The following is a 24339-nucleotide window of genomic DNA, read 5'->3' on the forward strand; positions in this document are numbered from 1 at the left end:
AAAAACCTTCCTAGGGACTTATGCAGTAAAAAACCTAAGTAGCCAAACAATACCTCTTATCTAGAAACTCACTACAACTCATGAAGTTATTTTCCACGGATTTCTCCATGCATCTTGCTTAATATGCTTCAATGTTCACATGAAAAACATTATGTAAAAGTCTTCCATCCTAAGAAACTAATAACCTCTGGTCACTAAGAGTAAGACAAACTTACCTTATAGATCTTTGCCTTCACAAGGAAGAGTTCTATCAAAGTGGGAGTACTTTCTATAGCAGCATTTATATATTCTAGAGCCAGGGATGGCTGTCCAATTTTATCATAATGTTGAGCCAAATAATACTGGACCCAGAGTAAAGTGGTTGGAGGTTCTTCTTTACCATCATCTGGAGGAGAAAAACAGAGGGAGGTTATGTCCAGTTTATTAAAACAACATGCCAAAAGCAGAATGGTAAATATGTAACACCTCTGAAGTTAATTCTATCTCTATAGCAGGCTGTCATACCACACCTGGATCTGCATCCAAATACCTGGGTCCAGGTAAGTTCATTAACTTCTAAGGCTATGGTGTGACAAGACCTGAGCATATACTGCTCTCTTCTCATACTACGGTGTCAAGGGAATGGAAAAGCAAGTTAGTGGGTCAGAAGAGAGCTCCACTTTGTTCCAACTAGTCCGGTAATCAGGGCAGCCATATGTGCAAGTCTGCAGTTCATGCAGAAATCTTATTTAAAACTGATTAAGTGTACAGCAGCATCCTGCTAAACACAGGTGTTGCACAGTAGCAATGTAAAGGATTTCAGTAAATTCAGTGTTTGCATATTTTCAGCCCACATACTTGAATATTTTTAAACAAAACAGGCTGTCTGTTGCAAAACCTAGCTCTAAAAAGATGTACTGTCTCCACCTTTGACAAACTTACCATCACTGTTTGCCTGAATGTATCCTAGAAAACTTTCCTATACACAAACCAGGCTTGAAAGCTGGGGAGCTCTGCTGGAAATCAAAAAATACTATGGAAGTCTCAGAAGTTCACGACTCAATTTTCACTAGGAGGTATAGCACCTTGCAGGGCGTGTGGGCTCTATTCCTGCCAGAAGGTTCTGGTTCTTCCGTTTGTAACATAACCACGCACTTGTTCATTTTAAGGGACCAGAAAACTGTTTATTTGAATGAATTTTAATATGAATGAAATTTAATATCAAAGCAACTACTGAACTGAAATAACAGTAAACCATTTCCTTAAACCAGAAAAGCACAAATGTGCTTGAAAGGGTTGGACAAATTTCAACAGGTATTAAGTAGCTGCATTGTAGCCTATAGCATTGAATTCAAGGGAAAAGTATAACAGGCAACTTAGGTGAGAATTTCGTAAGAAAGTATTGCAGGAAATTAACTAGTTTTAACTTCAATAAAGATTGTCTCGTAAACTTTTCACATATATTGTCATTCATGCTATCTTGATTATCACACCACTATAATCCATCTACCAAAATCTCAAGACCATCAACTATGTTGATATTCTACGCAGAAAAGCTTTTTCTTAGAGATTTTCTGTTACAAAGCAGTTGGGGAAAAGACTACACATCACAAAGCTATCGGAGAGGAAAATATGAAACCTGGATTCAATACACGTAGAACCGTATCTCACAAGAAAGCAGCTGCCAGTCAAAACCTGGAAAACATTTTTTAACTCACAAACAAAACACCCAAGAATACAAACCCCAGCCCTCATGAAAAGCTCCAAAACTCCCTCCCCTGAGGACTGTGCTATCACAATATCTGTTCCTTTTTGTTTGATGGTTTTGGAATTAAAGATTTAATAGAGCTTTCAAATTTCCATTTCCTGGACAATGATAAAGTCTTGAAAAGAGAATACCTGAACTCAAAACTGCAAAGAGATGACCAAACTTGTGGATCCAGGAGAAACTTTTAGAACGAGTGACTAGATTTTAAATACAGACTATATCTGACAGCTCAAATCCATTCTAAGGGTAACTATGATTCAGTTCTATGCTAGGGGAAAAAAAATGGGAAAAAACCCCATCATCTCAAATTCTTTATTCCCCACTGATTCCCCCACCTCTGGATGGTTACATATGCTTATACCAGGCACTACTTCCATTAAATATGACAGTCTTAGCACTCACCATTTGGGTTAAATAACCTGCAACTTCTTAAAGAGGTTTCATAACCTATCACGAGCTCTTCTATGATTGCCACCTACACACACAAGGGAAAAAAATAAACAAAAATCTGTGGGCAAGATGGTATTTTATTTCAACTTGACCTACTTGGTGTTATCCGAACCAGTTATTTTTTTGTAAGAAAATTCTATAATAACCTGAATTACAACACATACGGGAACGCACTCAATCTCAGCAATCTGTAACAAATTACAACCAACCCCTCCTTGGGTAACACTTATGCAGCTTCTAATTAGTAAACCTTAGCTTTCTATATTTACCAACTTGGCATAAGGTTATCTATGCTTGTAAGTTATTTTTTTTTCAAGCCATAAAGTACAAAAGTGCTGATGGAGCGAGAACTACACAAACAAAAAAGTTTCTTTCATCTTTTTAATGCATCACAGCTATTAGGAAGAACATGTTAAAACTGGGGGGAAAAAAACCTACCTTCTCCTTGTCTTTATACAACGACCTCAATGTATTGAAGACTGGTGGGCAACCTTTGCTGAAATTCATCCTTAGAAACTTGTCCAGACATTCCTTAAACTTTTCACCTTGAGAGGAAAAAGACCTGTTGATTTTGTTTTACCAAACATTACTCATCAATTGCAGACTGTTTATGCTGTTAAAACATTAGTATCTAAGAAACACAAGTGTTGACCACTACCTGCAAAAACGCACTTACCCGACAAAAAATTTAATGGTAATCTTCTTGGAACTAGTCCCTTTGGGTATTTAGTCCAGGCCTCTTCATAGATCTTTAGTCTCTCCATCATATTAGCTGGAACAAAATTTTAAAGTTTACTTTTTCCTTCCTTCTTGGCAAGAAGGGAGCGGGGGAGGAAGGGTGATTTATATCCAGTTAAAAAAGAATCAGAATATACAGCAACTAATGGCTCTATACTTCCTAAAGAACATTAATTTCCATTTTACTCTTTTTTGAACTGCTGTACTAAATGATTTCAGGTATGCAGTATCTGTAAATTCCTCTTCCAGTAGTGGAAGACTAATTGCATCTCTCTATCTTAAAAAAAAAAGTTCCTGTCTTATCACTGTGCTAAAATCTTCAATAAATAAACCATTCAGGAGAAACGTGCCTGTTTTTCCAAAATGCGTATTAACTACAATAGAAGATTAATAACAGACAGCAAAAGAAAAATTCTAAATTAAAACTATAACCTAAGAAATAACTCTATTCTTTCAACCATGCACAAAGACTACTGCATTTTTGTTGTTCTTGCTTTGGTGATAAGCCAGGGTAACAATACAATACTTCCATCCTTTCTTACAAAACCCCCCCAAAACATTATGACTATACACTACGACTAAAGACTAAAACTTAAAATAGGGATGTTTTTAAATAATAGATTTATTTATTTCTACTAAATTCCACATTCCAAATGTGCAGAAACACTTATCAAATAATTACCTGGTTTAAGTGCCTTTTCTAGGCCTTTGTAGTAGGCCCAGTTTTCAGGATTTCTTTCTTGAAGCCCTTTGTAGACTTCAACTGCTTCATCAAGTCTACCAAGCTGAAGCAGGAGTTCTCCTGTGTGAAATCCCAGAAGTTTTAAATTAAGGTAACAAGGCACTGAAGCAGTGCAATATTAACCATTCTACAGTAAAAGATCAGACAATCCTTAACTCCATGCAGATTCTAATTTCTTAGAAAAAATTATCACAGTTCCGTCATAAACTAGCTGACAGATATGCTTTTACTTTGACATTAGCTGTAATTACAGTAAGATTCTACAATTAGCCAGTAACTACTGAAATTTACTTGAAAATTTACTGTTAAAAGCAAGATGCACAAGATTTTTTTCTCACTTACTGAAGTGACTGGTTATTTTAAGTGCAGTTTTTACTACAGAAGGCAATTAAAAGCAGCACATGGCACTTGAAAAACAACCTGAAATTGCAGAGCTGCAAATAAAAGAATGGTTCTTCAGTGTCGAATTTCATAAAACTAAATTCCATATCTTAAATCAAACCAGTGATCTGATTAATGAATTTTCAAGATTCTGCAAACAAGTTTCCTTTTAATGATACTCCATTTCAAGATATGACTGTTAAAAGTCCCCATCTAACAACTGTATGGAGCATCTTTGTTGATGCTGGAGTTGCAATAGAAGCCAATTCCCCATTTCACAATGAAAAATCATGTTTTAAGAGAGCTTTGCTATTGGCAAATGTTAGGATTACACACCAGAGGTGATAAGAGTGTTTTTCTAGATTAAGGTAAGATTTTATCATGCAGTTTCATGAGGAAAATGTGAGTCAGCACTACCTCTTCCCTATGTCACACAACTGACACTATTTTAGATGTGATTTAGATTTACATTAGATGCTGCTTCCCACAGAGAGGATAACTTGCAGACTACATGCAGCATCTAATGCTGGGGAAAAACATCAATATGTTCACTGAGAATAAGAGAATCTGGCAAATAGACCTGAATACCTTCTCCGAGGTAAAAGTTATATATTTTTTATCCAACAGTGGCAAATGCTAATACTATTTTCAGTGTTTCTCAATTGTATTTCATCCACAATGGCTTTTGTGCACATATTTAGAATTCACAGACAACACTCATTTATTAGGAGGCTTTTCTGTAGTATGCACAGCAGTTAAGTTACAACTAATCAGGCAACAGGAGCTGTGCCCCCCCCAAATTAGTCAGTTTACCCAACTGAAAGCTCATTCACTGCAAAGATTATTGCCATCTTTTTTTTTATGGTAACTTGCTAGCAAGCTTTGTGTGTGTTTGGGCTTTTTGTTTCTTTGGGTTGGGTTGCTTTGTATGAAGTCATATTTGAAAATCCTATTTCAGTTTCAGCCTTGGACTTCTATCAAAAAGTTAGGAACACATAGTATGTCAGATAAAAGGTAAGTCATAAACCAACATCCCTGCCCAAACCAGGACTTCCACTACTATGTCTGAAATATAATCTAGTGATAGCATAATGTCTGCATCCATTTCCATTTATATGCAACCCAAATAACATATCTGGCAACTGCAGAGAGTCACCTGCAATCATTTTCCTTAAGGAGGTACCACACACCTTCCATAATACTCGGTTCCTAGGGTTTTTTTGCGAGACAGTGAGATTAACCGTTAGCAGGAACAGGCAGCTAGTCACAAGATCTACATGAATAATATTATAAAGTAAAAGGATTTCTTCTCTTTGCTTCAAACAATCATTCAAACAGATTCCAATGTGGGCCATGAACAAACAGTACCTTCAACAGATTGGAAGTTTCACAGAAGGACTGTACGAACATCAGGCAGAAGAGGAACAAAGCATGCTTTGATAAAGTGCACATGATAACAGAGCTGTAAGAATGAACTTCTATCATACTGCAATTCCAGCTATGGAATATAAGATACAGTCTTACATTGCTCTGTTATAATAGTATACACTAGGACTATAATAGTACAGTAACAGAAGCCTATGTTGGGTTCCAGCTAAAGAGCCTGTTTCCATATACTGCAAGATTGAAAGAGTATGATTAAAAGCCTTCTACTTTGCTAAAGACTGTCTCCCTGTCAGGATAACTATCAAAGCTGTAATGCGATGGGTACACTACCCAAACAGAATTTCAGGACATCGATTCGGGGTCATCTGCCTGAAATGCTTGGCAGCTCAGTAAGTTTCAGAACAGTATCTCTACTCTATTGATGTCTTACGAACCTGGGAGGAGAGTATGGTAAGGACTGAGCAGCTGCAAGACAGAGTCCTTTATCACAGCAGAATTAAATAAATTAGTCTAAACCCAAATCACAGATGACATTCCAAAAGATGGGAAAAGCTGACAGTACAGGCATTCCATTGTATACTAAGCATTTAAATATATCTTTAAAAAGTAATTACCTTTAGTTTCTTCAACAGCCAGTTTATCACAGATCTGCTTTTCATAGGTACAAAGATGCTCCAGGGCTTCTTTATGTAGTCCTGCCTCCCGGAGCACTTGATTTTGATACAGCAGCAGTTCACTGTACTCATAGTCCACTTTATCAGGTGATGTCTACATAAGAAAGGAAGACACATGAAAAAGTTCAGTCTTCTAGAACACATTTGGATTTAATTCATTTCACTACAGAAACTGCATAAAGTTTTCACATCATTGAAAAAACAGTTTTATTTTTGGCTTAAGCAGCAATCCATATAGAAATTTCATGTTTTCCTCTTACCTGCTGTGTCTTCCTGAATTCCTCTAGAATTTTTGCTGCCATTTCATAGTCTTCCAGCAGATGGTAAGCAATAGCATAACCAATCCATGATGCTCGCTGTGCAGGTCGGAGCTGAAGCAACTGGTACCTTGTTTCCTGCAAAAAAGGAGCTACTAATATTCCTGACTTTATTCTGATGCTCTGTAGAATCCATTAGGCCATACTCTGTCTTCGGTATTCTAATATTTAAGGAATGACACTAAAAATTAGTTTTCTATCTGAAAATATATTTTTTTTTAACCAAAAGAAAGGATAAGCTTTAAAACACTATGATGGTCTTGACTGAGTAAAAACCCTCCCTCACACACAACACATCACATCCAATTGAGTACTGTTGAGTCAGACTAACTTTGTCAATGTATGACACACGTGCTTTTCCTGTCTCATCGCCTATATACAGAACGCAACTAAGTATACTTTGAGTTGCAGAAAGATTTACTAAATACTGGTGTTCCAACTTCACCCTGGAACTACATGTGTATTAACAATTTCAAGTGTTATTAGGCAAAATAGGTCACGCAAGTGTATGCCTACTCTTTGGCAAGAAGATAATTACAGCTGGCAGATGCAACAGATAGATTTGCTTGGTATTGTGCTGTTTTAATCTGAGGAAGAAGTTATTACTTATTTTGTTGCAGACTCCTGAAAGACATCTTTAAGTAATTTAAAACAAAGGAAAAAAGTTACTAACTAGTAAAAAGCCCAGTCAGAAGTAGGGCTTAATAAAGAAATAAAACCAGTTACAGCAGTTTGACTAGAATGATGATCACTCAAAACAGCATAATGCAGGACAAGGTGAAAGTTAAAGTGAAGGAAAACAAACAAATAAAACCTACTCACAACCTTACTTTCAGTTTTGAGAGCAAATTCACACTCTTCAGGAACTAGCATATGATCTGTCAAGAATCAAGGCTTCAAAGCATGTTAACATTTAATCCTTAATGCATTCTAGAATCACGTGTTCCTTGTTTGTTTAGCACTTATGCATTTGTATTCACTTTTATCTAGAGGCTAAGACAACACACATTTGTAAATGTATTCTGGCACCTATGCTAAGTGTTGGCTATCTTCTCTCAGCAAGAAGGGTGGCGAATTTCTAAATTACTCATGCGAAAAAACCATCCTAACTCAGGAATACATTCACTGAGAACCTGTTTTAGCTGACGGTACCACACAGCTCTGAGAACAAAACTTGCTCTTTCCATATTAACATTACCCTAACTTGAACAGGAAATAATCTATGAAGAGACCAACTTACGTGTTTTTAACAACCACAACTTTAAGTGTACAAGGAAAAACTGGAAAGATGAAAACCTGACAAAACAAAACATCTCTGCTGTATGCATGCTAAACAGAAGCTGTTACTTTTTAAGAAATAAAAGGTATTTGCAAGCTAGACATCAGCTCACAATTCAGGAAGACAGAAAAACAAAGACCTAACTCCAGTAGAAATAGCATTTATAGAGAAGACAATAGAAAGTTTACTTCTTTACAGAAGCATCACAGCCATTACGAGGTTGTAGTGTCATGGCTGTGATGCTTCTGTAAAGAAGTAAACATGAAAGAACATCTCACATGGCAAATACAAACAACTGAGGCAAGGCAGCAAATAGCTCGGTGCTGCAGTAACAGGAAGAAAGAGGGTTCTAAACTAAGTTAGCCAAACTGCGTTCAGCTTTACTATAAAATAAGCATTAAACAATACAGTAATCTAAACATTTTGGGTATTAGTAAAGAAGAGGAATATTCAAGAGTTCTGATCCACAGTCTTACAGCTCACAGAAAACGTAAGGAAGTACCTGGACCCAAAGGAGCCGTCACTAATGTCTAGCATGGGCATGTTTCATGCAGCATCCTTGCTTTGTTATTTTTACCTACTGTCAAAAGCAAATCAGTGGCAACTGGCTTTAATGGGGGGATATACGGTAGTATGTTATTAAAAAACAGAAACTCCTTTGCCTGAGTAACAGTCATCATCTGAATACATTGGCTTCTACCTGCAGGAATCCTTCCAAGAAAAGACCAGGAATGTCTACAGCTGGATTATACAGCATTAAAAAGAGCAAACAATTCTGCACTGAGCTGAAAAGACTCATTTAACATGCCACTAAATCTGCATACTTTAGAGAAACCGCCCAGTAGCACATCTGCTTTTACTTTCACAAAGTATTGAGGAGCACATAGTTTTAACAATCTGGATCCAACAGTTTATATGCAGTATGTATACTTACCCTGTAACCTTCAAGATCCCTCATTTGAATCTGTAGCAGAGAAAGATCTCTCAAGATCTGAAGATTGTCTTTGTCCCATTTCAGTGCATTCCTATAGCATTTGATAGCTTCATCGTACTTCTTGTCTGACCTTTGAAGAAGGCCATAGACGTGCCAACCTGGAAAACTCTTGTTAAGGATTCTACTGAATTTGAGCAGGGAGAACACAGATCCAACATGCCAGTGACAGAACAGTTGGTAAAAAGCTGTAAGCTTTTTATAAACAGACACTAGTGTAATCACAATCATTACAATTCTTTTCTTTAGCTGTATGAAGAAAACTGCTTGCTACTTGAAGACAAAGAACTGTTTGCCAATAATATGTACAGGGTGCACATAATACGCTAGAAACTGTACTTTTTGCATGAGGGGGGAGGAAATAAAGCCACAGGATCTCTGAAAAGATTATCAGGCTTACTCAAACACATTTTTGAGTGAGGGCTTACATTAGAGCACTGAAGTGCTTGCACTTCTCGCACTTGAAGTATATGACAAGTCCTTATCAATGTAATGGCGACTGCTAATGTTTTTAAAGCAAATCACATGCTTAAATGCATGGTTCAGCCCACCGTAAATTTAGACTTGCAGCTTAACGATTAAAAACCCCCAAACAAACTACATAATGCAAGCCAGAATAATATTTCAGCTAGCTGCAAAGCATCTGCCCTTTTGATAGCTTAGACAAAACACTGCATGTTGGAAGCAAACCTTAAATCCTTAACTTCCCGTTAGAAGCCTAATAGTACTGGTGTTTGTTGCCACTCTATAAATCAAGTAGCTGTAGAAATTAACCCCGTTCCATTCATAAGTGAATGCCCTGTTTCAAAAAGGATGCAGACATGACTCTTCAAGTCATTCCTTAGGCCTCTACGCACAAGTTCATAAGCTTCCTCCTTCTTCCCTAGACAGTTTAATGTTAGACCTTTCATCGCCAAAGTTTCTAAAAAAAACCCAAAACAACAGAAATAATTAAATAGGTATAAGTTATTCATTTTCATAGGTTTTAAAGCCTAATACAGCAACTCTAAACATAGCATGAACGCAAATTTAAACTCAGTTATCAGCATCAAGGTTTTGCATTCTTTTTTCTCATGGAAAACTACACTGGCAGTTATCCACTAAAGTGTATCAGACATGACAATAAACTGCATGCACTACTTCCACCAAAAGTGAAGCAGCATTTTATTTCAAGGCACTAAAAACTGTTCTACAGACATTTTGGAGAAAGATGAGATTTTTTTTTTTTTTACTGTAAAGTAGCATTATAACTACTCAGTATTTATCAGCAACATAGACTTCTACACATCCACCAATGCCAAGCTAGTCAGCAAAGAAAAAAAAACCCACCACATTTCTAGACAGTGAGAAGAAGCTCTTCACTCAGTCTTAAGAGCTGACTGAAAATACAGCAAGGGACAAACACCTTTTCCTTCTTTTTACAATAAAAATATTCCTTCAGAAAAAGCAGCAAACCGCAGACAGTGTTGAACATTCAATCTCTTGCTTCTGTCTTTCACTTCTACATGAGTGACTAACAATTTCCCCTGTAAAGTGACTTAAGCAATACATACTTGTATTAAGAAACTTGCACCATGCTAAAATGAATATTAAACTTGCAGAATAATGACAAAGAATAGTAAAGCTATGAATACTGACTGCTGGCAAGACCAGAGTTCAAAATTACAAATCTTACCAACAGTAAGTGCTTACCATGGTGAAGGTTTCTGGACACTCTTTCTGCTTTATGGGCAAAAGGTTAATAATAAAACTGCCATAAACACAAAGCTTACAAATTACCACTCTATCTTAAAGTACGGGGAAAAGAGACAGCACATGCCATTCGAAAACTTACCTCCATGTTCTGCAAACTTTGGGTTAGAAAGTATCTGTTTACAGAACTTCAGCCCATTTCTATACTGCTTATGTTCATAACACCTCTGTTGAAGAAGAGCAGAGAACATTTATTAAAAACAGAGCTAACGTACTTCCATACTCCCAACATAAAGCATCAATGCAGTTAGGGCTTTTAGAAAATGTACTGATATTTTAATGGATCCTGTTTAATGACCTTCCTGTGATTATTTTTTTCTGGTGATGGAAAGAATTTCTAGTATATTTTAGTAAGAACACAAGATTAAATATATAACTGAAGATCACATAATTATACAGCAGTTTCTCAGATAAGATACCAGAGGAAACAGAAGTACCTACAGAGATTCAACTTCCTTTTAACATAAAAGCAAACTTTATGTCATAAGGTATCTTTGTAAGCATTCAACTCACTTTGGCTTAATTATCTTTCACAGAAACACACGACACAACCTCCAACAAGCATACAGGCAGGAAAGAAAATTAAGTCATTGGAATCTGGATTAAACTGTCTCTGAAAGCAACCTCTTACCATCAGTGTGAATACCACATATATTTCACATACACCCAAACTTTTCAAACTGGTATATACTAATGTTATCTTGCCATCCTGGAAATTAAAACATTCTTCTGCAGTTTTTTTAAATCCATCTCCAGCAATTTGCTTGTGTTTGAGTTTCATTTCATTATGCAAGGCAACTGCAATGTAAAATGGCATACAGCATGAATGTTTAAAACCAGTTTTAGGTATTTCACTTCAATTAAACCACTCCCTGTGCTAATCTTTTAAATAGAAGCCAAAGGAGGAAGAAACAATGCTGCAAACAACAATTCATACACTAAATCACTTAAGTAAATGATAGGAATTACTGTAACACCAATGTTCCGACTTGAATGTAAGAGTACAGAAACATGGTGCCTGAGCAGACCCAAATCCTTTAATAACTAGGAAATCATTCATAACAGGATCTCACTGACTCCAGCTGACCAGTTCTGGTGACAGGATGGCTGAAAGGAGTGTAAAATTGTTTACAGCCAGCAGTTTTCAAGTCCTCCTAAACAAGTTTTGTTCAGGATTCTCCATTTCCTTGTGCTGCTCCAAATCAACTATGCAAGACCATTCGTAAGCACGTATGGACACCATCTGTCTTCTAAGCACTCCCATAAAAAAAAAAAACAAACAACTCTGAGAAGGCAGACCCAACAGGTCTTCCCATCAAGCAGAAAGTTCTAAAAATAAAACTTTGAAAAGTTACAAGAATGGTACGGAAATGCTTACAAAGAAAATGGTGTATCTACCTCAACATCCCTGCTTTGCATTGCTTTTGCATCACAGAAAGTGCTGTTTAGTGTCCAGCTTTCTCTTTCAAAACACAGATGGAAACACTACCAATAAATTCAGAGGTGTAAAAAGCTGGTATACTCCTAAGCGGATGTATTATTTTCCAGGTAAATACAGCTGAAACATCAAGGCTGAAGACCAAAAGGCATCACAAACTAAGGATCTTTCTCCCCTTACCCTGTTGCCACCCTTTACAGAAAGGGAATCATGGAGAAAAAGAGGAGGAAGATGCTCAGAGAGAGCCTTCAAAGCAAAATGGACTGAAAGAGGAGTGTATCAACAAAAGAATGACAGAATGGTTTGGACTGGAATGGACCTTCAAAGATCACCTAGTCCAATGTCTCTGCCATGGGCAGAGGCATCTTTCAATACCTCAAGTTGCTCAAAGCCCTGTCCAACCCTGACTTTGAACACTTCCGAAAGACAACTCCCTGTATCACCAAGGACAGGAAAAGTAAGCACGGCACCCGCCTAGCAAAGGAAGATTAAGGGTTAGGTAAGAGGAAATCATAAGAGGCCTTTTTTTTTTTTAATTATGCATGCCTGGTTGTTATTATTCACACCTTTCAGTCATTACCTGCCTTCAAGTAGCTGGTTGAGTAATCAGCCACTGGTCAGAGCTGAAAGCGAGCTTACAGGTGACAACACAAGATCAAGCCTCTTTTGTGTGTGTGTGTGTAGACCGAAATCACCAGTCACAGAGGTTACCACCCAGGCCTCCTCCCTTAAAGCAGAAGGGCCATTTGCTCCCACCTAGGTAGTTGTGGAAGCAGCAAAACCTGCCACAAAAGTTGTGCAGCCACAAGAACTTAAGAACACATCTCCAGTGTAACTAAGCCACTGTCACAAGCAGAAGGGGTACTTTGGGGTTTTGCAATTTGCTTTTAAGTACAGCTTCTCAGATGCTGGCTATGAACATGAAGTCTTATCTTTAAAGAGTTCCATTTTACATACTCTAACAACCAGTCTTTCACCTTGAAGTTTTAAGGAAAGTCAACCACGATGGTATACATGCTAGAGACAGGAAACATTTGCACATAAATTTTTCCCAGTGTAATCAGAACTTATGATGCAGGATACTTTATAACAGAGTAAATTCACTGAGAATTACAACAAATCCTCCCTTTAGGCTGCAGGAAGGAAAAATTTACCAGTTTATATCCGTTTACATCTATTGAAAGGTTCTCATCAGCCCAGAGAACACTGGACAGGACCAATACACTATCAAGAACTGATCACGTACTTTTATAATCTGAAGTACCACATGAAGAACTGTTTTTTTTTTTCCCCAGTAAAGCATCATAGATCTCAATTTTCAGTTGTTTCTAGATCAAGACAAGTTGAAGTAACTTCCTATATACAATTTCTCCAACCTTTCAAATTAATACTTTGAGCCTATTTCATTCTGTTAATGGAAACATTTCAAATTTTATCACTTTATGAGTTTCCTTATTCTGTGTATGCATTCCATGCACACGTTGTATGTTCTGGCAGTGGAAGAAAGGAAACAAATGAAATCGAGGTCATGTTTCATCCTTCTTCAGATAAGAGGTGACTGTTTCATCAAAGTCAGTCCAACAGCATCACTGAGATTCCACTACTTGAAGCCATACATATACTTACGTACTTCTTAAATTATGGACTAACCAGCTTAAATAAAGGTGTCAATGAGAAAGAAAGCAGTCACAAATTCAGCATATGCCACCATGGCTGGTACAAACCTTGGTGATTCTGGGGCTTCAAGGAACAGAAATATGAAAGAAAAGTCTTTTAAGAAAAAGGAGACGGCAAATATTCCAAAGGGGAAAGGAAGAATAGAAAGACTAACACAAGGAAAGATGAGTATGAGTAAGACATAGCCCGGGAAAGAAAAGAAAATCCTAAGGGACTGAGTAGTTTCTTAGCAAGAGGAGAAAAAAGGTTAGCAATAAAAGAAAAAAAAAAAATAAAATCAGAGAAGCAGGAATGCTGACATCTCAAGTATTCTTGGCACATAAAGATGCAGGCTTGCTGGAAGAAGAAGTGGTTTTCATCTGGGTAGGTTTTTCCCTCCCAGATGAATAGCTTGTAGTAGTCACTCCCAGGCCTCCAACCTTTACTTTGGGACAGCTGTTCTGCAGAAGTAACATATTTCTCTGTCTCAGATTATTATAAGAGTTCCCTCCTCTAAGCTAAACTCCTGCATATATACATTTCCAGTTGGAGCCTGCTTGTGAAGCTTGACAGACAAGTGCTCCAGCTATGGCTTGTGACATCACACAATGAGAAAACATGAAAGCTAGACTTCTAAAAAGTAAGGTTAAGGCTAATGCTTTAAAAGAAACGAATCTGACTCTCAATCAGCCTTGAATCTCTACTATGCATCTGCTGCCCTTCAAAGCTTTTCCTTTAATAAGTCACCAGATCTTTTAAGATATCAAACAAGCTTTTCTATACATGCTGTGGCCAGAACTACAGCCTACTCCAAACACATCAAGATTCTTCATATACCTTTTAACCCATTTTCCGTATTTATGGCAAGGAAATGGCACCTGCTTTAATACAATTCTACAAAGAATTAATAAGATGAGGCAGACAGAGTATGACTTCTTCAAAATCATGCAAGAGCGCAGCAGGTAGAAGAGAATTTGCATTTGCACTGCTCCCCACCCCCAAGTATTTATTCAATGGATCAGAATGCATGGCAATTACTAGACAGAGACTGACAGTCTCTGAAATTATAAGGAACAGAGCTAGCCCATATTCTCAAGAATCCCAAGTCTGAGGTGGAAGGAGAGCTCATGCTATGGTGTCTGCATCCCTAAACTGTTTTTCAGCATCTGTGCAGAATCAGTCTTTGGCCAGCAGATGTCTTACAGATGCTTCAGCATGCCAAGTGTGAATGCTCTGCATCTCTTCTTTGACGTCTGCCATAAGGTGGAAAGACTTCACTATTTACAGCTTACCTACATGTAGACATCTAAATGCTGGATGGAGTTTGGTCCACCCTCGTTCCAGTTTTGAATCTTCCCTCTCTAGTGCATCTACTTTCTAAACCTCATCAGCAAACCTACAGCTAGTGATTAAGACTGACTTGGATTCTTAAGCAACTACCCATATGGTAGTTACTTTAGAAGGGTCATGCTACTGATTACAGTTGCACTCCTAAGGGCTACTGACAACAGCAGAGAGATGACTTCTATGCAGACTTAATTCAGCATTGTTCTTTTTATCTGTTGTATATACAAACACATTTTCTTAGAAATTTTACAGCTGTAGGTTTGAAATGTAGTGAACTAGGTTTTCAAATTGTTTGCTACCTGTAAAAAGCAGCACATTTTACCTTCAACATATTCCCTCCCTCTCAAAATAGAGACTTTAATGGTCAATTACATACGTTTCCAACTAAAAAGCAAGGATAATAAAGTGCAGCATTTTAATATGCAGGTTAAGTATCCCAGCATCAAATACACAGCACATGGCAGACCAGATTCTGCCATTACATATGACATATTTTGCACATATTCACAGATGTGCAAATCCTCTTTATCAAAAAGCAGTCTTTGTGTTCTACAAGTATTTAATAACTAGGCAATTTAATAGCCAATTAAACTCGCTCTTTCTAAGACATTTTGTAATGACTACACCACAGATTAAACTGTCCTGTAGGTTCAGTAACATCAACGATTAACAACAGCTCAGCATATAAGTCAGTATAATGCCAGGATTTACCATGGGTCTCATTTAGAAGCTTCATAGCACAGTAAATTTACACTGGCATGACTCAATCTAAGCAAAGAATTACCTAGATCACAATACAGAAAGTGGAAAGCAGCCTTTCTAGCAGGGGCACTTGAGAAGATCCAACCCAGCTGATTCAAGAGCATTTTAAAACCACTTTACACTAGTTAAAAACAAAAAGAATCCATCCAGGCTGGATTTTGCAGCTGATTAAACAGGTGAGAAGCAGACCAGAAAGTATCTCATGGTGAAGTTGAAGATAGTCATAACATAAAAAAGCTGTCTTCTGTCTTCTCACCTGGAAACATGAAAAACTAGAGGATTTTCCTCAAGAATAAATATCAAAGCAAAGAAGGTATGTACCGTTTAACTCCTCAAACTCACAAATGGGAGCACACTGGGGTGTTATTATTTGCTTTCTTTTTATTCTTACTTGGACCAGCACAGCTGGTTCTAAGAAGCAGCGGGATGAGAGTAAAAAGGATAGCAGACCCAGACATGTGGGATAGGACCACATTCCCAAACATTCTGCCCTTTGAACTAGAATTGTAAGAAAGCAATAGCATGCAATTTCCATTAAAAAGAATTTTGCAAAAAAAGTCATGAAGAACTTTACATCATCTTCTAAGATTATGTATTTTCCAAGGTCACATTTTTAACTCAAACTTAAGGCCAATTTTTTAAACCTGCAAATTAACTGAATTAAAATGAATGCAAACTCAAGTACTTAAACATAAAAAAAACCCACCAAACAACAGCAAAACAAAGCAACCAACCCAAAACCACCACAAACAACCCCACAGGAAACCACTTTGAACTGATGGTAACTCCATTAAAGCAAGCACCCTAATCCAGCCAATGATGGACTAGCCAAAGAATGTCATTTTCTTTACTGAATGAGTACCAAAATTGGATTCAGCCCCAAGAGACAACAGATGAAAACCTAAGTTCTCATTGTTAGCCTACTGTACTCAGCCTCTCTTCCTCAGGAGATCACATAGCCTGTGTCACCATAAGAGGCAATATTGCAGACTATTCCCTATCATATACAAGAGTTAACAAACAGGACAACTGATCTACACTTGAGCAAAGGCAAGTGGTTTTTTACTTCCATCTGGAAGTCCTCAGGAGAAAGTCCAGTGCAGACCGTGCTGTTCTGCCAGAACAATTCAGGGATTCGCACCCTGTTATTCTCTTCCCTGAGGGTTTGTGAGGCTTGAGCAGAATCCAGCTGGACAAATCCTTTCAGATATAGCATGTGCTCTTGAAGGGACTCCGCAGTTTCTCCCAGTAGCAACCATGAATACATATACTTGCAGCATCACATAGCAATGTTGGCAATGACAATGTGGTAAGACCTTCAGCAGCAGGAAGTGTTAGCATACTTGGCCCTAGCTTTTGCTAAGGTGTGCACTTACAATGCATGACATGCATGTCTGCCATTCAGATGCTATCTATTTCTTCCAGCACAGTTCAGATGTAGCACTCAGAAGATAGTAAGTCCAGGCGCTGTGTGGCTCAAAGCTGTTTTCCAGTACAGTTAGTCTCCCCCTACAGCTAGATCAGCTCAAGTCACTAAGGTGCACTAATTCAAGCTAAACGTAGTAAAGAAGATTCTGAAAGCTCGAAGCATTAGGAGCAACTACTCACCATGAATTAATGGATCTTTTGAGCACTAACCATATCAAACAGCTCAAGAGCTCCAGGCAAAAGCTTCCACCACACTGACTTTGGTTTCATGACAAATATGAGACATATGAACATGACAACTGAAAAATAAAACCCACACAAACTTTACAGATACATTAATGCTGAAAAACTCTGGGGCAAACTTGCATATTTTCTGTCAAATCGAAAACAATCATCCTCTTCCATTGTTCTGCAGTGTTAACGAATGGAACTGTTCTGTGTAAGAAACAGCTTCAGCAGTTGACTAATTTAAGGAACTAAGAAATCCTCCTCTAGCACTGACCAATACCTTTGTAACTAGCACTACCTGGCAGAATACAACCACAGGAACAGAACAAGTTCAAACCAAAATTAGTTAGGAAGAAGGTAAGAAATATGTGTACATTTTCATTTAATATTAAGGCAGAGAAAAAAAATCTGTATTATGTATATGCTTCTGAATTGGCCTCATTCCAATACTGGACAAAAACCCTCTGGAAACAACTGCTGATGAATAGCTACAGCTCTTCTAGAAGTAAAACCAGAAATCTCCACACACCAGAGCAAGACTCTTGCAGAAAAAATCCATTATTCAACATTAGTTCAGTTGGCCAGTACTTGCTTACTTTAACCTCTCCTTGGGGAGAATTACTGTGAATTTGCCCATGTTAACTAAGATCACTGTCCCTTGGCCTGCTCAGGTTTCACCTGTGAATTTAGTATGAAACTAACTGCACCTCCTAATGACCATCTGAAAAAACTTAATTCAAATTCCAAGATATGATACGAAAGGGGCTAAAAAACTCCACACAATAGGTTCTTTGGGACTTACACAGATACTTTCACTCAGCTGTAACTCACAATACAGCCCAAGACACATGATGAGGATACTGGCACTTTCTACTTTTGTAGTAGTCTTTACCCTTAACTCTGAGGTACGCAAAATGTTGTCCTGTAGCACTGACTGACTGCAAAACAGTTAAACATGGCTAGTAAGATCGGTTGTTCTTCAGCATTACAAGGTTTGCTAACTGTATCACAGTGTGGTATCACAGAAGCAAACATAAATCCTTGTGGCAAGTCTCACTGATTTCAGTTTTAAGAGTGGCAAGGAGTAATTGCTCATTTTCTCTAAATCCCCTATCAGCAAAATCATAAGAGACGCAACTCCTTATCACCACTCTTGCTGCACTGATGCAGTGCAGCTGTGGACAGGAGATTTAAACTTGAGATGCCCGCAAAGTGCAATCAGCAAAAAACTCATTAAGAAAACCTTTGAAGAACAGGAATGAACACAACTTAATCAAATTCTAACCAATATAAAGGGTGGTACCATGTAAGCCAGATTTAAACTACTGCTCCAAATAAGATCAGTTTCAGATTACTACAAAAACCACTTTGGGTTCAGCTAAGAGTATTTGTAGGCATAACAACTTAAAAGAATGGCTATGATCTCACAACTGTGAAGAAATTATGTCTTTCTATTAACAAGTCTTTTATTCTTGTAACTGAAACAAATAAGGAACAAAATTACACTGCTCCTCAAAAATTTATAGCAGGGAATCCTGTTTCTACAATTTCTGACAGCCCCAATGTCAACAAATGGTCTGATTTGGTGAACAGGCTTTAGTAACAGCAGCATTGCTCAAGTGATTCCTTAATGACATCCTAGTCTCAAACAGTAATTAATTTCTTTAGCAAGTTTGAGAAAGATTTCTGAAAAACAAGTAGCAGGTCTGTTCTTTACCTCCATTCCAACGTTTGAAGCAAGACACAATTTCTCCTATTACCTTTGGCAAAGGCAATATTAAGTGATTGGCATCGAAACAGCCAAGATATAGGAAAAACCTTGTTAGCAATTCCATGTTTCAGATGAGACATTATGTGGTGAAACTCCAGGGGTGAGCATACTTGGTTACTGTATAGTAATGCAAATGCAGGAGTGACTGCATACAAAATGTGCTACTTTACTTGGTTACTGATAAAAGTGAAATTCTGGAAATTGGTCTTTAATCTTGAATCAAGATTACTTAAATTGAGATTTCCAAGACTGCCACCTCAGCAACCTTAAAGTCAGCACATGAACTTCTCTGAGACAGAACATTACTTTTAATGGACTGGTGCTGGGCAAAGTATTAGCGAAGAAGAAGCACAGGTCTGTCTAGTTTGAAAGTGGAGGGACAGGGAGCAGGCTCTGGAATGAAGAAACAGGAAGATGTCCCAGCAGGAGGGACTTGGCATATTTACAGCAGAGACACTGAAGAGATGCTGTTCAACAGGCTTTTTTGTTGTTAGGAAGGTCCTGCACCTTTTAGTGGAACACCTGTCAAAGCCAGCATGGAAAGGAAGAAGACAACCAGCTCAAATAGCCTCAAGTACTGCAGTGTTACTGTAGAAATGACCAAATAAAAGTGAAATTCAAACATGCACACACACCCCCACCCCATCCCCCTGCAACAGAAACCTTGGTTATTGTAATGCCCGACTGGAAGAGAGAGGTTCTGGCCACACCTAATCAAGCCTGCTTAGCACATAAGGTAACTGAGATAGAGATAAAAAAATGTATGGCTCTACAGATATCATGAAGACCACAGATAATCACCACTCTTGAATAAACTGAGGAACTCTGATCTGCATACAGCATAATATACACAAGCCCAGAACAGCATGGCACCTTACATCTCCAGTACGCTACTTCTACAGTATGTGAGTTATAAATCAGTAAAACTATTTAAACAAGGCCTGAACACATTTAGTTCTTACTTGTCTGTTTGCATCATAAAACACAAGTGTTTCACTTAAATATTTGGGCATTTTTCTCCCTGCTCAAATCATATTCAACTAGAGGACAGCTATAGTAAGAAGTATTTGCACCATCTTACTCTGCCAGAACTTCATGACTCCAACAACTTTCTTCTCTGCTGCTTTAAGGAACTGAAAATCTCTTCCACATAATACATGGCAACTCTAAAAGCTTTGTATTTAGTATTTCTTCAATGCATTTTTAATATATTTAACTTCCATGTCCAAACAAATGTTAACTGAATATTGCCTTTGGGATATGTGAAATAAAACTGAACATATCTGATGAACTGTACCCAACCAGATACAGTGGACAAATAACGTCACAAAATGCCAGGAACATTCATCAGTTATGTTTAATAAAAGAAAAATAGAAAATTAAAATAAAATAAATCAGCCAACCCTGTTTCCTACAACTAGTTCCATACTTGCTGGCAAGAAGAGTAAAAAATGGAGTAAACTGCTTCTTCCTTTACTTCAGAGTTCATCCAGCCTCCTGGGCACCAAAAGTCAATTTCCCTACTCCTTAGACTCCTCTGTTTGCTAGTCTACCCTTTCCTCTGCCTCCACCTGAACTCTTGAGCTATCTCTGGACTGCCTGGAGAGTATGTGTGTCCAAAAGAATGATACAGGCTCAATTAATTTTAAATATTCAAATGGATCAAAAACAAGAAGGGGAAAAATGTAGAGATCCACTTTTCTTCTAGCACCTTTGAGCAGAACAGGACTATCTACCTGAAGAACAAACAGTTAAAACTATAAAACCAGTATTAGCTAGAAACTTTCTTTTTAATGGAAGTGCGAGTTTAAGCAGAACAGTGAGTGATCAATAACCCTGTGGGTGTCTCTTTTCTTTTAATCCAAATTATTATGCAGACCCCTTTCCCTCTGTACTACAGGAACACTGCAAAATGCTTTCCAAATGGAAAAATGTTTCTGTAAGAACTTCCACATACCTGTGAAGTGACTAGGTTAGTCTAGTTAGTGTTGCAACACACAAAGGCAAAGTGCACACGTTTCTGAACTCAGAATTTGTTAGTTAAGTGGAAATGCTGGCTTGCAAGCACAACTTTATGCAAAAGAAATTTACTCATCTTGTAAGACGTTTACTACAAAACAAACAAACAAAAAACCCCTAAACTCTGAAGGCTAATTAATCCCTTTCACTATGGAAAGCTGGGCAGCTTGGTGTAGACCTTAACATTTGACTGTGCTACAGGTATACTTCTTAAAAATAGCAAAGAAATGAGGCCTCAGGAACTTAAAACACACACAATCAGCTTGTTTTTTCCATTTTATGCTTCACTTACAAAAACAAAAGGCTGTTACCTACTTAATTCCTGTGTTTACTACTACCTACATGAAAATCAAAATGTGAATGGCTTTATATTTCTGTTAACAGTCTATGTAGCAGTAATTATCTGTTTCAAGGGTAATGCATCCTTTCAGCAGCACTTGGCCAGCTTACCAAAGCATATACTGGGAAAAAAAAGTAAATCACACTCAAGCCTGCTCAAACAGAATGACTCCAGGGTCTGACAAAGCCAGGAGACAGCATGGGTTGACCCAGGGCGAGATAATCAGACTCCCCTGTTAGCTGGTCCAGGGCTCAGAGGTCCTACCAGGGAGCCAGCTGCCCGGCAAGACTCAAGCTCCTGTTGCTGCTGTTGCTGTTGTTCAGCTACCAGTGGGTCAGAGGAAGAGGCAGCAGACGATATGGCATAATGACGGGTTACAGTCTCCTGAAAAGAAGGAGTAGACAGAGGAAAGACTGTAGGAAGAGAAAGGTGGAGTGAAGGCACAGGAGTATGGCAACAATGTTTCTCTGGACTTGCACTGATAAATGGGACTTCCTAAAAGATGTCTCAAGTCAAACAGGTAATCAAAACTTCATAAAGTAGGGTCATTATCCATGACAAGGCAGACAAGTAGTTTATTACACAAATTTTCAGTGTGATGAAAACCAGCTTCAAGCTTTTCCTATTCACCACGTGTTACAAAGGTGCCTGATCACAAGGCAGTCTTAATACTAGGCTACATGTCACAGGCTCATCCCTGCAAGATAGGGGAAAAAAAAATGCAGAACGCCAGAATAAAGTTTAGCCTACCCAGTACCTGAAACTTCTGTATTTTTGTTAAAGATTTTCAGCTTAAAAAAAAAAAAAAAAAAGAAAGCCAGCATTAAAATAGCTTTAGTCTACAGAAATCTGCCTGGAGTGGAGTGCACCTTTCTCTTTTCTGACCTGAAACAAATTGAGAAGCTTCATTCAACTCGCATGTGCTGAGCCAGCATTTTCTCCAAACAAACTCTTACTCTTCCTCTTCCCTTTTTCCTGCTCTTCACACAAATAATCAGACAGACGTGCACCAAGCTCATTAAGAAACCCCAAACCAGTCAGTTTTAAACACAGGCAGGCTCCTTGATTCAGTTAGACTTGTAACCACATAAGCCATCCTCACTACAAAGATGGGTGAGCGAGCAACAAGGCTATTACTTCTCCAGCTCATAACACACCAAAAATTACACTTAGTACAAAGCCATATCAACTGCCAAGCAGGACTGGATCTTGCAAAGTAGTAATACGCTTTACAGTTCATTGCACCTACTTTTTAACCCTAATTGAAGCCGCATGTCTCGTGATGAGATGCTTGTACCTAAGGATTTCTACTTTTACAGATTTATTTTATTTTCACAAAAAGATTTTGAAATGAAGAAGCAATAGAAGATTACAGACATCCCCCCAAAAAAGTTTACAGAGCTTTAAGAGTGCTGCTACTCCTAGAAGGCTAAAGTAGTCATGTTACTTCTGATCTCTGGAAGGATCCAAAAGAGTAGCCTAAGCCTCTCTGAAAGAAAACGTGAGATTTTTAGATAAAACTGATTCTTTTTCTGAGAGAAAACAATGCAGCGCTTGACCCAGATAACAGAATCTTATAGATAAATCCACTGAAGTTACTCACATAACTGTCATTTTCAACTCACCCCAAGCTCTCAGAAACACAAGGTCCATGCAACACTGCATCAAAACTGAAACAAGTTCCTTAAGATCTAACTCAATTGTGCATGCTTTGGTGGTGTTTGGACTGTACACTATCTTAATCTCATCTAAAACCGCGATTTATTGCCTAATTTCCACTGCAGCTTCTTTCATCCGTATGCTGGTTGCCGCCCAGAAAAAAACAAATGACAAACTTCTAATAGGAGTTAGCTATAAACTAGACTTCAGAAAGACTTCAAAATCTCCATCCTTCTCCACTTCCTCCTCTGAAAGCCATCTTCCCCACTGACCAACAAATCTGGTTACTGTCTACGGAAAAAAAAAATGAATCGCAAAAACAAAGAAGAAAGAATCGCCGGGGAAAAGGGCTCGGCCGAGCGTCCGTAAACAGCGAGCGCCTGAATGAAGCACCCGCGAGGGTGGTTTTACCTCTCCGCGGACACCGCTGGGGCCCGGGGCAGGCCCTCGGGTTAAGCCCCGCGGCTCTGCGCGGCTACGAGCACAGGCTCGAGGGGGCGAGCGGCGAGGCCCGGCCACCCCCGGTGCTCCTCGGACCCCGCGGGGGCCGCGCCCGGGCGGGACGTGCCGCGGGTGACAGGCGCCCCTCGGCCCAGCCTGCCCCGGCAGGAAGAAGCTATTGGCCTGGGTGCCGCCAGCGCTGGGGCGGCGGCACCGGGGCTCCGCTCCCCACCAGCCCAGGGGAAAAAGCCGGGGCAGGGGCCGCCACCGCTTCCCCTCCATCAGCCCCACGGGGCCCGCCGTGGCCGAGCGCGGGCCTCCCGCCCCACCACTCACCAGGATGCGCTTGAAGAGCGCGTTCTCCTTGGGCGGCAAGCTCACCGACGGCATTCTCCCCGCCGCTGGCTCGGGCGCCGCCGAAGGGCTCCGGGGAGGGGGGGTGGGCGACCGGGCTGCGTCCCGTCCCCGCTGCTCGCTCGCCGCTGCCGGGAGCCTCCCCGCCGAAGTCTGTCTGCTACTACCGCCGCCTCCCCACCCCCCCGCCCTCCCTCCCACAAACCACGGCGCTCTCGCCGGCCGCGGGCCCGGCCTCTCCCGGCCGCCGTCTGCGCGCCGGGCTGCCCCGCGCCGAGCCCCGGGCGGCGGCTCACGTGGTAACTGAACAGGCCGGAGAGAGGCGCCGCCAAAATGGCCACCGCCGAGGGCTTCCCCAGCCGGGTCACGGCAGACCACGCGCATGCGCCGCGACCCCGCGCCGCCGCAGGGCCCGCCCTCGCCCCCGCCAGGTGGGACA

The 24339-nt window shown here is 39.4% G+C and overlaps 1 protein-coding gene across 2 annotated transcripts in view; it reads right to left on the minus strand.

Moving 5' to 3' along the window:
- Nucleotides 1-24301, minus strand: part of NAA15 (N-alpha-acetyltransferase 15, NatA auxiliary subunit) — a 38720-nt gene extending 14419 nt beyond the window's left edge. For both annotated transcript variants that reach the window (XM_061442286.1, XM_061442294.1), the window contains exons 1-11: nt 23883-24301; nt 10540-10624; nt 9523-9627; nt 8649-8806; nt 6379-6513; nt 6059-6212; nt 3618-3737; nt 2874-2969; nt 2636-2742; nt 2150-2222; nt 216-385 (exon numbers count right to left, since the gene is read on the minus strand). In XM_061442286.1, the coding sequence (XP_061298270.1) occupies nt 216-385; nt 2150-2222; nt 2636-2742; nt 2874-2969; nt 3618-3737; nt 6059-6212; nt 6379-6513; nt 8649-8806; nt 9523-9627; nt 10540-10624; nt 23883-24284 (1605 nt within the window). In that variant the 5' untranslated portion in view covers nt 24285-24301. The remainder of the gene's footprint in view (nt 1-215; nt 386-2149; nt 2223-2635; nt 2743-2873; nt 2970-3617; nt 3738-6058; nt 6213-6378; nt 6514-8648; nt 8807-9522; nt 9628-10539; nt 10625-23882) is intronic.
- Between the last annotated feature and the right edge of the window lie 38 nt (nt 24302-24339).

Source organism: Pezoporus flaviventris, unplaced genomic scaffold (genome assembly GCF_033815535.1).
Source record: "Pezoporus flaviventris isolate CSIRO_AGI_PZ_B2104156 unplaced genomic scaffold, CSIRO_AGI_Pfla_v1 ptg000002l, whole genome shotgun sequence".
In the NCBI taxonomy this organism is placed as follows: domain Eukaryota; kingdom Metazoa; phylum Chordata; class Aves; order Psittaciformes; family Psittacidae; genus Pezoporus; species Pezoporus flaviventris.